Below are 13,237 nucleotides of genomic sequence, written 5' to 3' on the forward strand. Positions count from 1 at the left end.
AGTTGCTTAATGGATATAATTTAAGATATTGTTATCTGCTTATCTGGCATGAACTTGCTTGGGAGATCAGAGAGCTTTTTGACAAACAACATAGGCAGCAATGCATTTTGGGAAATTGGTTATTTCCTTCGTGGTATCTTCCTATGCACACTAGTCTGGTTCAGTGTTTTTCTTACAGCAGACTTAGGAACACTGACATCAGACAATGCAAGAGTGGCGTACAGATCCTTTCCTATTACTCTTTGGGTTTTTGAAACCTCTTCAAGTACTGTGCATCTTGTTCTCAGGGTGTTCTTGTTTTTCTTCATAGAGCTTCTGTCCAATATGCTGATACTGAAATTTTAGGCTATTGATGTACCTGAAGAATTGCAATGGAAGATAAATATAATAATAATGCAGACCTAATTGATTCATTTTAAAACTTGCAGTAATGTTTTGTATGTGGTCATGAATTGTTCCTGTTGTAAACTTTAGTGTCAGCCATTGGGAGAATGCTATTTTTGTCCCATTATTGTTGATCAGCTTCCAAATGGGAAGAGAAGAGGTCCTGTTACATATTGGTAATTCGTTAAACAGCACAAAACATGGAATAAAAATAAATGGATAAAATTTCCCAATGAAGCTTTCATTAGATGGATATATTTATAGTGAACATATATATTTTTCTCTCCTAAAGTAGATAAATTTCTGAAAGTGTTTGCTAAAAGATTCTTTGTTAAAATGTTTCGACAATTTTTTTCTGCAAGGTAAAAGTATCTGCATAGGAAATTATACTAGTTTTATTTATCCCTAAAGCAATATCCCATCTATTTCAAATTTTCCATATAGGCTTTGCCTGGTTGTGACTTTATCTGTATTCAACTTTGGTAGAGCTGTAAGTTTTGCAACGATTTTTTTGGCCTGCTAAAATCATTTTGAGCATGGACAGGAATGTTCTATTTCTGAATTCTGTATAGAAACACTTATCTGGTGTTGGATGCAGAATACTTTACTGTTTTATTAATAAGCAGAAATTTGAAACTGAAATTTGAAACATGGATGATACTGGGTAGAAATGTTAAAGCATCAAAAACACAAGAAAATCAAGTGTGTTTCTGTAGTAATGTGTACAAAAGAGATCTATTTAAATGAAAAGAAGAGTAGTAGTATTCTACCATAATGTATTAAGTGTGGAAGAGACATTAGTATACATTTCTGGTTCTTTCCCCTAGTGTTTCTTAGTTAAATCTGTATGTATAAAAATGTTTTTTGGATGAACAGTGCTACTGACCATATACCATTAATAAAGGAGGCAGGTCCATTTTATCTGTGGTTTCTCTATAGTTTACAGTATATAAAGAAAAAGCTATTGTAACAAAACAGCAAAAATTTGGTGGCTGAAAGTCAACAAACATTAAAGTACAGTGTATGTCATTAAATCTTCCATGGAGTGTTAAAGAAAGCATTCTCTTTTTACAAAACGCAGTAGATGAAAGTACTCCAAATCTCTTAATACAAAAAAACAGATATAATATTGAGTTGGTATAATTAGAAAAGCAAAAAGTTAACATTTCTCCATGTTTGAATTTGGGAGTTTATTTTGATAGCACAGATTAGGGATTTTGAATACTTATTTTGTATAATGCTAATTCAAAACTTGTTTATCTGGATGATAATCTCAGTATTGCATAATTTTGCTACAGTGCATATCATGACAGCTTGTGACAATTCAGGAAAGGGTGTGATAATTCAGAAAATAACAGTACATACTGAATATATCTTAATTATGGCATGACTATTAAATTATTGTATATTTATATTTTTAAGAATATAAATTTCTGTGTGCAAGATTTGTTTGTGTGTGTGAATCTTAACATCTAATTATTGCACAGTGATCTGCCAGTTAGTGGCAGAGCTCCATGGATAGACTGCAGGATATTGTCAGACCCGCCCCAGTCTGATCTCTTAGGGAAGTAAAACTCAACTCCATTTGAAGTAAAAAGGCACTTTTACTAAGAGTTGCTGATTGCAGGACAGCCAAGCGGAATCTAAAATTCCCGCGCACCAATACAGAGCTAAAAAAAACCCTGGTTTACCCGGGTGCTTCCCCTGTGGTCCATCCGAGCATAGCCAATCCAGCACCGCCATGATTTTATGGGAAACTGTGAGGTGTTTGGGCTGGTGAAATTCCACACTCAGGGCAAACAGCCTTGAAGATACCAGCACGAACCGGATTCCAAATGGCTCTGTTCTTCCTCAACTGTCAGTTCTCCCCTCCCAATTTCCCGCCATAAAGGTATACAGCAAATTGTCCTTTTGTTCCCCCCTCCCTTTCCCATTGATGACAGAATGCACAAGGTGCCAAGCTGAAGCTGCTAGTTCTGACATGCTACCCTCCTTGATAGAGATGTTAAATCCTGCAAAACGAAAGGAAAGACACAATATAAAAGAGAAACGAGGTAGAAATACAGTTAGAGTAGGATACTATTTCAATTTATCAGGATATTGGTTGTGCAAACATTTGAGAAGTTTGGCCTCTTTAATGTTTTTGAGGTCCACCCATTCGGTTTCTGAAGGAAGAAAGTCCTTCCACGCTACCAAATACTGAAGTTTCCAAGCTGGCTAAATAATCCCCACTTTAGGTTTCTATCTATAAAAAGACGTAGCTCCTGTAGCTCCCTCAGGGTCATCGAATACAGTTTGGACTTGGCTAGCCTAGCCCCCAGAAAGGTCTCTATGGAGCAGTCTGTTGGTTGGTGGGGTGGGAGTTCATCTAAACCCATTTCGCTAAATACATCCCACAAGTCCCAGTACTCCATTGGAATTTGGCAATCAGCTTTCTTCCATTCTTGCATTCCCTTTGCTTTGGTTCCTCCCTGCCTTCAATTTAAGCTTTGTCCACTCCACTGGATTTTTAGCAACTCCCCTCTCCAGTTCACATAAGGGTTCCACTTCTGTAGCCACGCTAGTCCCAGCACCAAATGTCTCTCCAAGCCCAGGGCCACAATAAAACTCAGAGTCTCTGTTTATGACCCCATCTGCATTTCTATCAATTTGGTGATGAATGTCACTGGAATCCCACCCACCCCCATCACAGAGCTAAGTGGCAGAATGCCACTGGCACTTTGAGCAGTCTAGGTCTCACCCCCAAATCTCCACCAGGGCAGGGTTGACCAAGGACATTGTCTCATGGGTGCCTCAGAGGCTGGTTTGGAGGAGAAGGAGGAAGAGTTGGAGCTGGGACCATCCAACAGGAAGGCACGCCAGGGGCTGAGAGCGATGCTGTCCTGGCCCCTCAGGCATTGGGGGAGGTGATCAACCAGATGGAGAGTTGCCTCCCTGCACAGACACAGGGGAGAATCAGCAGCCGATCTCCTCTGATGAGGAACAGCTGCCTATCCACTCAATCCAAGAGCAGGGAGAGTGGAGTAGGCAAGTCCAGAGAAGGACTGCAAGACTACTCAGGAGGAGGTCGCTCCACCCCCTTCTCACAAGGAACACCTGGAGGGGAGTAACTTAAGGAGAAGCTGTGAGGAGATAGTCTTTGCCAGGAACAATTGTTTGCTTTGGTTTACACTCCCCCCCCCCCCGACTTTTACTTGTGCCTGTTGTTTTTTGCCTTGCCTCTCTTGGAAGATTTATTTATTTATTTATTTTATTGATGGGATTTATATCCCGCCCTATCTCCCGAAGGACTCAGGGCGGCTAACAACAAAACATATAATAAGTACAGAAATCAAGATAAAAATGAAATTGAGAACATCAGTGCATTTGTTTTGGACCGTGCCCTTCTCTTGTGGCCTATGTTTCCCCTTTGCTTCACTGGGGTTTTGGAACTGTTTCTTGCCTGGGACCTGTTTCTTGTTCTTGTATTGTGCCTGGACCCTGCCTGGTGGATTGGACGTGGAACCCTCAGCCTTGCCATGTGAGTATGCTCCTACTCTGTGGCCTTTCTTTTCACTCCTGGGGCTGTGTTTGGGAGTCTGAGGGTGTCTGCCTTCAGGGTAGCATGAGGGTGGAGCCTTACCAGTTGTTGGAGGACTGTTGGCTGCAACTTTGTTAAGAAAAATAAAAACTCTCTAGAGGCCTGTCTTGCCTTGACCACCTGGGTCATAAACACCTGGTGCACCCTGAATCCAGAAGGGCCATCAGGCTGGCTTTATGCTCCGAGAACTGGGCTATCAGTTCAATGGGGACAGTCATCAGGATGACTGGACCACTTACCAGGGGGTCATCATTGGAGTCATTATTGCTCTCCTCTGAGCTCCTCGCTGGGCTGGTCAGAGTTCTTCCGCCATCCTTCCAGGGTGGTCTCATGGGTTCGCGACTGCGGCTTGGTAGGCTTTTGGGTGGGCCCCAGAGTTGTCTTCTGGGCCAGTCGGTTGGACCTACACTCAGCAGCCCGGTGCCTCTCTTTTCTGCATTTGAATCAGGCTGTGGGACATTGCTGAGAGTTCTGGGCACCTGTCTTCGATTTTGGAGGTTCCTTCTTCTCTCGGAAGGATTTCCACCAACCTCTCCCTGGACAATGCTTGTTAGGAGCAAGGTCAATCTCTGCTTCCTCAGGGAGAATGTACCAGCCATGGAGAGTGGAAGGGGTGCCACTGGAAATGCAGGTGTTGTAGATCTCGTTGGTTAGCTGGTCTTTAAAGCAGCCAATCAGGATGTCTTGTGTCCAGTTGTTTAGCCACCAGATTGCGGAACTCCTGGGTATACCTGGCTTTATTTCTTTGGCCCTGGCCGATGGTCATGATTCAGTCTCTAGCCCTTCAGTCAGCAAGAGGGTCTTCAAAGTGCTTGTGAAGCACCGCCATGAAGCAGTTGAAATTTCTCAGCTCTGACATGTCATTGTGGAGGGTGACCATCTACCTCGATGCAGCTCCTTCCAGGGCCATGGTGACACATCTTACCTTGCTGCCCTCTGTAGCTATTTCAGGACCATATTTATTTATTTATTTATTTATTTATTTATTTATTTATTTATTTATTTAATTAATTTGTATACCGCCCTTCTCCCAAAGGACTCAGGGCGGTGAACAGGGCAATACATAATAAAAAACAAGATACAAAAATTAAAAAATAATTAAACAGCAATGCCCGTAATAAATTAATACAGATTAAAAAGTTAAGATCAATCCAACCCCATCCCATCAGGCCAGGCCAGCTTGTTCAAAAAAGTAGGTTTTAAGATCGCGCTGGAAGGAGCGGAGATCAGGCGCCATCCGGAGCTCGACCGGAAGATGGTTCCATAAATCCGGCGCGCCCACAGAGAACGCCCTCCCCCTGGGGGCCACCAGTCGGCATTCTTTGACCGGTGGCACCCTGAGGAGGCCCTCTCTGTGGGAGCGTACTGGGCGGAGGGAAGTTGACGCCGGCCGCAGGTGCTCCCCAAGGTATTCCGGACCCATGCCATGTAGGGCTTTGTAGGTCATTACTAACACCTTGAATCTCACCCAGAAGACAACTGGTAGCCAATGCAGCTCGCGGAGCAGAGGTGTGACATGGGAGTGTCGGGAAACTCCCAACACAACTCTCGCGGCTGCATTCTGTACCAGTTGGAGCCTCCGAGTGGTCTTCAAGGGTAGCCCCATGTAGAGAGCGTTGCAGTAGTCAAGACGAGAGGTCCAGACTTGGGCTAGGAAGGATCCCAGTTGCTGGGAATCTCCATCAAATTTCACGCCCAGTAGTGGGGTCTTGCGGCTCCTCCTTGCCGGTGCAATCCCCATAGGGGCCCTGCGTTGGGCCACCTCTCCAGGTATTGGTCACTGTGGTCACTGCCGCCATGGCTCCGTCCCTGGCATTGCCTGCTGTGGCAGATGTAGTCACCCCATCAGTTGCTGACACACTGGGCATGGTTGATTGTCTGGCTGGGAGGCTCGGATGAGTGCTTCTCACGCCTTGAGTTTTTTGAAAGCTCCCCGCATAAATTTGATGGCTTACTCCATCATCCAGTCGGCTTGTAGATACTCTCCACCCCTCTCTTCCTTCTCCTCCTCCAGTTCTTTCAGCTCTATCTTCTGCTCCCTCTGATGGCTTCCACAAATAAAAGTCACCCCCGGGGGCTTCTCTTCCAAGTCTTCCTTTCTTCACCTGGGTCTTGGCAGGTTGCTGCAGCTCTCTGCAGCTCTCGTCTAGTCAGAGAGATCCAACCTGGGAGGGGACCTGGACAAAGCCTCCACCTAGCATTCAATCTCCTGGTTGCTCTCTTGAGCTGACATTGTGTGCACAATCTCCACAGTAAAGGTGATGCCCTCTCCAGATTGACAGTAAATGCAGATTCTGCTTAATGTCAGAACTGCCCCAGGCTGATCTCTTAGGGAAGTAAATTCTTGACTCCCTTTGAAGTGAAAAGGCACTTTTACTAAGAGATTGCAGGAGAGTCAAGCAGAATCTAAAATTTTTGCTCACCAATACGGAACTAAACCCCCTGGTTTCCCCTTCCCCTCCCCTCAGTGGTCCGACCATGTATAGCCAGTCCAGCACTACCAAGATGTTTTATGCAAAACTCAGATGTTTTGGCTGGTGAAATTCTACGTTCAGGGCAAACAGCCTTGAAAATGCCAGTGCTCCAGCACGAACCAAATGGCTCTTACCTCCTCCCAATTTCCTGCCATAAAGGTGTACAGCAAATTGTCCATTTGTTTCCCATTGATGACAGAACGCAAAGCGCCAAGCGCTAATCTTCTGCTAATCCCTGGTTTACAACACTTTAGTAGGAATGGTATGATTTAGGCTTCTGTCCCACTTTTTTTGCGAGCATGTTTTTTCTTTAGAAAATTACATACTTTAGATTTTTTTTAAAAAAACACTAATGAATGTAGTATATGAAACCAGCAACTTATCAAAACTTCCATTTCAGATAAAATACGAAGTTGTTTTCTGTTTTAGGTTCTCGTTCTTGTTAATTATAAATTAAATACCTTTTTTTGAAATATATTCTGGTAAACATTAAACTATTAACAGTTATAGTACACACTAGTTACTGCTAAATATTTACTTGTTTACATTTTTTCTAATAGTTTAACGAAGACAGCTTACAAGTATATGAAAAGATGGTTAGATCACGGTCAAGATCGCCACGATGGAAACGAAGGTAAATGGTCCTCTTTTTCTATTGCTCATACAGGTTTTACTTAATTTACTAGAAGACAGCAGCACTAAATGCTTATCTGAGAAATATTTTTAATTATTGCAATTATATTTGGAAGTAAATGTATTCAGGATTTTAGGGTGAGAGATCCTCTTATCTGTAAGAATGGAATATAATATTCCCTACTGAGAATATAGCTGTGATAACATTATCTTTTGGAATGTAGCTGGTGACAACGGAACAGAAAAAGTTTTATGCAGCACTTAAAATTTGCTGCACTTCGTATACATAGTTTCCAGAAGCAGCTGCTAGTCTGTATAATAAGAATTATCTACATGATAAAAACCTGTTCCAGTTTTACTTCATTTTCCCTCAATTTAAGCAACAAATGTTTTTTAAAAATTTCAAAGTGTCAAATAAGCTCCTATATGTAAGTTAGAACAATATTTTCTGCTACTTTGTCAGACTCTCAAACCTACTGACATAATGTACGTTGCAATAATTGAATTGAATTCTCTATTTATGTGTTTTCATGTAGATCTTTATCACCAGCCTTCAGAGCACAGGAATACAATAGACAAAGGCATTATCACATTGATTATGACTCTGAACATAAGATTTTCCAAAAAGACTCAAAGAAACTTACATCTTGGAGAATGGAAGAGGCAAAACATGGGCAAACCAATCCCAGATATATACCACATGAAACTAACTATCATCAACTTCATGAATCCAGGTCATATTCCCCTTCTCTGAAAAGAAACCCTTCAGAACACATTGATAATCATAATTCTTTTAGAACATATTCACCTGAAAGAAATGAAAGTATGAGAAGAAACCAGCTTACTTCCAGATATTTAGAAATGTCTCACAAAGAACACCATCAGTCATTTTATCCATCTAAAGTACATGTCAGAGAAATGCATGAAAATACTCGAGTTGTTGGAAACGCAAAAGAAATGAAGACATATCATAGGCCATTAAAGACTTTATGTAAGTTTGAAAGGAAGTGGAATGAAAATGACTTGAGGCAGCACCAATTACAAGAAGACAAGTATGTTCAATCATCTCGAAGATTTTCTAATGAATGTATGCCAAGGAGTTCTTCCCAGAAGAGGTAGAGAAATTGCCCAGTTTTATTTTTTTTTTAGTGGTGTAAAGCCTCAAGTGAAAACTATTTTCCCTAATAGTTGAAGATTTTTGCCCAGAAAATTATTTTCTCTAACAATAAAAATATAGTTTAATTGTGGGCTACTGGTGTTAGAGGAATATTATTTCTTTTATATTAATCCTGTTGGTGACTAGCATATTCAAGATCATAATTTCCCCTCTTTTTTGGTGGCTTGAGGGATCACGGGGTGACACATTCTACCTAACACCTGAGTTTACCAGCATTCTGCATACATAAATTCTCATTTTTTTCTTACTGCAAGTATAAACTACTTTATATCAACACAGGTATCCTGACCGTGATTACAGAGAATATGGGCCCAGCTCTAAAAAGGTGAATGAAATGGAGAGATATGATAGAGAATCTGCAAGCAGTTCCAAATGGAAGCAAAATCATTCTTCCAATCAGAAAAAGGAAGAACAGAGAAATCTTGAAGATCAATGGCGTGGTGAACTTGAATACAGTAATAATTGTAAAACTAAGGTTACATATGAGTATTCTCATAAGCATCATAGATATCCAGATGGAAAATATTCCTGTGATGAAAAAGCGAAATATGTGAAGTTGGACAACGAGAAATACAACTACTGTGAAGGAGTTTGGAATAGTAAATATTCAGGTCGTTACAGCAATGACAGGGCAAACCGAATGGGAGAGCCTCACACTGAAGTGGCAGTGAAATATAATACAGGGAAAGGCCACAATTCATGTGCTAAATCCTTAGATCAAAATGAAAAACAACAAATAAAGAAAGATTTGGATTTTAGGGGAAGAATAGATTTTTCCAGCAGCTACCAGCATGATACCCAACATAAAATTTCAGATGTTCATGCTAGGAAAGAAAAACTCACTGTAAAAGTGGATATGAAGAAAACAACACATAAATACAGGTAATGTCTATTAATTATATTTTATCAATTTTATTTCAACAAATTATTAAAATGAACATATTTTGATAATTTTAGGTCTGTACAGTGGTACTTCAGTACTCATTGTTAATTAGTTCTGGGAGGTGCAACGTACCAAAAGTGAGTACCAAACAGCTGTTTCCCATAAGGAATAATTTAGTGAATCATAAGGTAGCCGCACCAACAGGTTTTAGCTTGTGCGTTGAGTACCAAACAAATGATGAGTACTGGGACAACATTTTCATGACAAAATGCATTGAGTATCAAATTCGATGAGTTTCAAAACAGTTGAGTACCAAGATACCACTATACTGTTGAGTTCAGTGACCAGGATTCAGAGAATTGCAGTAGCTTCTTCCTCCATTGTCCCATCAGCTTCCTGAACATCTGAATATTATGGGACAATTCTTCCCTTTATCTCCATGAATATCTCCAATGCATGGGGCTGCAGTTAAAATGGAAAAATGGAAAAAAGCTCCTTTGCATAGTGCATCATGAAATATGTTTGTTTGAAAGTAATTTCAAAGTAATTTTAAATAATCACCTAAAAGATGAAAAATGTCATATAATTATAACTTGCTTGAATTAGCTTGGGCTTTAATGGTTTCTTTTGTGAAACTGAATCATGTCTGTAATCAGTTGATATAATCAAAACTGGATGACAAAAGTTTTCCTAGTTTTATAATTTCAGAGACTGATTTGTGGTTGCTTTAAGCATGTTTTAAACTTGTATATAAGTTTAAATTAATAAATAATAAATTAATTATTATTAATTATTAATAAATAATAAATTAATTATATTCAGATGTGCTTTTATCAAGTGTTCCTCACTTAAATTTTGTATATTATTAGATGAAGAGCTCTTTACGTTAACTCTGAGCAGTGCTATCTTACAGGATAAATGTGAAGAAATGCTGAAAATTGTAATTGGTCACAGGTTTCAATCTCTATGTTGCCTTTTCATTCTATATTTTGGGGAGGAAGTCTCACAGCTGTACCTTAGAGAAAACTATTCTTCTATATTTTTTTGTTTATTTATAACAATATTTTTTATCATATCTAGTCTCTGGAGTTAGCAACTACTAACTGCTAGGCTCCATTAACAGAGGAGTAGAATCAAGATCACGTGAAGTATTAATACCACTTTACAATGACTTGGTAAGGCCTCACTTGGAATACTGCATCCAGTTTTGGTCACCACGATGTAAAAAAGATGTTGAGACTCTAGAAAGAGTACAGAGAAGAACAACAAAGATGATTAGGGGACTGGAGACTAAAACATACAAGGAACGGCTGCTGGAATTGGGTATGTCTAGTTTAATGAAGAGAAGGACGAGGGGGGACATGATAGCATTGTTCCAGTATCTCAAGGGCTGCCACAAAGAGGAGGGACTAAAGCTATTCTCCAAAGCACCCAAAGGCAGGACAAGAAGCAATGGATGGAAAGTAATCAAGGAGAGAAGCAACCTAGGAGAAACTTCCTGACAGTTAGAACAATTAACCAGTGGAACAACCTGCCTCCAGAAGCTGTGAATGCTCCAACACTGGAAGTTTTTAAGAAGAGACTGGACAGCCATTTGTCCGAAATGGTATAGGGTTTCCTGCCTGAGCAGGGGTTTGGACTGGATGACCTCTAAGGTCCCTTCCAACTTTATTATTATTGTTATTGTTATAAACTGCATAGCCGTGAAATGCTGGCAGTTGAATTGTTACCCTGTTGAAAGGATAAGATAATAATAGTGGTGCCTAAAATACATATTTTAGGTCATATTTATGCAGAAATATTGAAAATCCAAAAGGGTTCGCAAATGTTTAAGCACTATTACACAAAGATTGAACTTGCTCAGTGTATCATTACATAAGGGAAAGATGACAATATAGCTCAAAGGATGTAAATCTTGAAATTAAAGAGAACAAATTTTGAGAAGTTTAGACAATCTAGAGAAGAACGATGGTTTTAGGTTATAGCTAAATGTAGTTTGATTAGTCTTTCATCCATTTATAATTTTAGAACTCCACTTATAAGTCTACCTCAATAATCCTAGACCAGCCCTGTGCCATGTTCCATTTACATTAATAAGTGGAAATAGTGGAATTTTAATTTTGCATTCCATTGAATTATGGTAGTACTGGGCAGAGATTATGGACGGTCTATGTATCTATATACTGATCAACTTGCTCTGGTTAACCTAAATAGTAATGGTTAGCTACTGTTAACTTTCTTTTTTTCTTAATTAAATGTTACCTAATATTTTAGAGAATTTAATGTATCCAATTTTTCATCAGTTGATGCGTTTCATAATATAACATTTTGTTCTTTAGTATAAGATGGCAGTTGGACCAGTGTCTAAAGGAGCTACAATTATTTTTTGTATCTGTTCACAGGCTTTTGCTGCCCACAAATGCTGCTGCAGAACAGCTGGCTCAATTTAAATTACTGCCTGAAGCATGGTTTAAATAGCACCTTTTCCCCAATCCTTTCCTTTATTTATTTCTCCATGATATCTGAGTAAAAGGGTTTTTTTCCTCTCTTCCTGTTGGATGCTAGAGCTAGCAGTTGAGAAACCACTGAAATCCAAGGGATTATCTGGAAAAGGAATTTGACAGTATTTTGTAGCCATGTAATAATTAATTTTCATGGATTTTTACTGTATAGAAAGTACACTCTTCCTTGAGTTAAGATTTGTTAAATCCTAGTTGTTTCTTTGCAATAACACGTAAGTGGTTAGCAAACAACATTCAGCATTTTGCTGATTTGAAAAATCACTGTATATCTTATGATGTATTATTTTCTAGATTTGCTATATAAGTAAAAAGATAACTTTCTGTAGCATGTTTTTAAAAGCATAACAGAAACCCAAATGAAATTTCAGTTGGGCATTTTGTAAGTTTTATACTGTGGTCTTGTGTCTCTGAAGAAAATACAGGAAAATGGCAATACAGTACAAAAATTTGTCAGCTACCACCTTTACTGTGCTTCGCTGCTTGGTGACAGATTGTCATGAATGTGGGGAGGAAGGGGGGAAATGCTTGGGAAACAGGAAATAGAAATTGTACTTTATGCTGCCTCAAGGTTACCCAGCTGGAAGAAGGAGGGAGGCTGCATATCAACCAGCGTTTGAAGTAACCATTATGAAAACATCTTGCATGAACTTGATTGGTTACACTAGGGGAGCAATGAGGGACAGTAAAGGGAGGATGAGAAGAACGCGATTCTCAGTTCTGGCTATGCAGTACTGCAATATACTTAGAGCTTGGGAAGGATTCCATGGATGAGAATCCTCAGGGGGAAAACAACTCAAGAAGCTTGGGAAATTTTGAAAAGTGAGATAATAAAAGCCCAGTCTAGCACAATACCAATGAAGAAGAAAAATAACAGCTCTCAAAAGAAATCAGCATGGCTGCATAAAGAACTCTGATAAATTGAAAGACAAAAAGGACAAGTATAACAAGTGGAAAGAGGGGCACATAACTATGGCAGAATATCAGCAAATAGCCCGAGCCTGCAAAGATGAAGTGAGGAAAGCTAAGGCTCAAAAGGAACTAAGGCTTGTAACAAAAGTCAAAAATAACAAAAAGCTTCTTTCAACAGGTAAAAAACTAGAAAATAGTCAAGGAAACTGGAGACTAAATCATACAAGGAACAGTTGCTGGAATTGGGCATGTCTAGTTTAATGAAGAGAAGGACGAGGGGGGACATGATAGCAGTGTTCCAATATCTCAGCGGTTGCCACAAAGAAGAGGGAGTCAAGCTATTCTCCAAAGCCCCCAAAGGCAGGACAAGAAGCAATGGATGGAAACTAATCAAGGAGAGAGGCAACCTAGAACTAAGGAGAAACTTCCTGACAGAACAATTAATCAGTGGAACAACCTGCCTCCAGAAGCTGTGAATGCTCTCAACACTGGAAGTCTTTAAGAAGAGATTGGACAGCCATTTGTCTGAAATTGTATAGGGTTTCCTGCCTGCGCAGGGGGGTTGGACTAGATGACCTCCAAGGTCCGTTCCAACATCATCATCATCATCATCATCATTATTATTATTATTATTATTATTATTATTATTATTATTATTATTATTATTAATCGCAG

The 13,237-nt window shown here is 39.7% G+C and overlaps 1 protein-coding gene across 3 annotated transcripts in view; it reads left to right on the forward strand.

Moving 5' to 3' along the window:
* Positions 1-13,237, forward strand: part of BCLAF3 (BCLAF1 and THRAP3 family member 3) — a 48,166-nt gene that overhangs the window by 9,427 nt on the left and 25,502 nt on the right. For 2 of the 3 annotated variants that reach the window (XM_081327629.1, XM_081327631.1), the window contains exons 2-4: positions 6,999-7,072; positions 7,608-8,186; positions 8,528-9,130. In XM_081327629.1, coding sequence (XP_081183755.1) covers positions 7,032-7,072; positions 7,608-8,186; positions 8,528-9,130 — 1,223 coding nt within the window. In that variant the 5' untranslated portion in view covers positions 6,999-7,031. The remainder of the gene's footprint in view (positions 1-6,998; positions 7,073-7,607; positions 8,187-8,527; positions 9,131-13,237) is intronic. The other variant, XM_081327630.1, reaches the window with a different exon arrangement.

The sequence above is a fragment of the Vipera berus genome (genome assembly GCF_964194415.1).
Source record: "Vipera berus genome assembly, chromosome: 4".
Lineage (NCBI taxonomy): Eukaryota > Metazoa > Chordata > Lepidosauria > Squamata > Viperidae > Vipera > Vipera berus.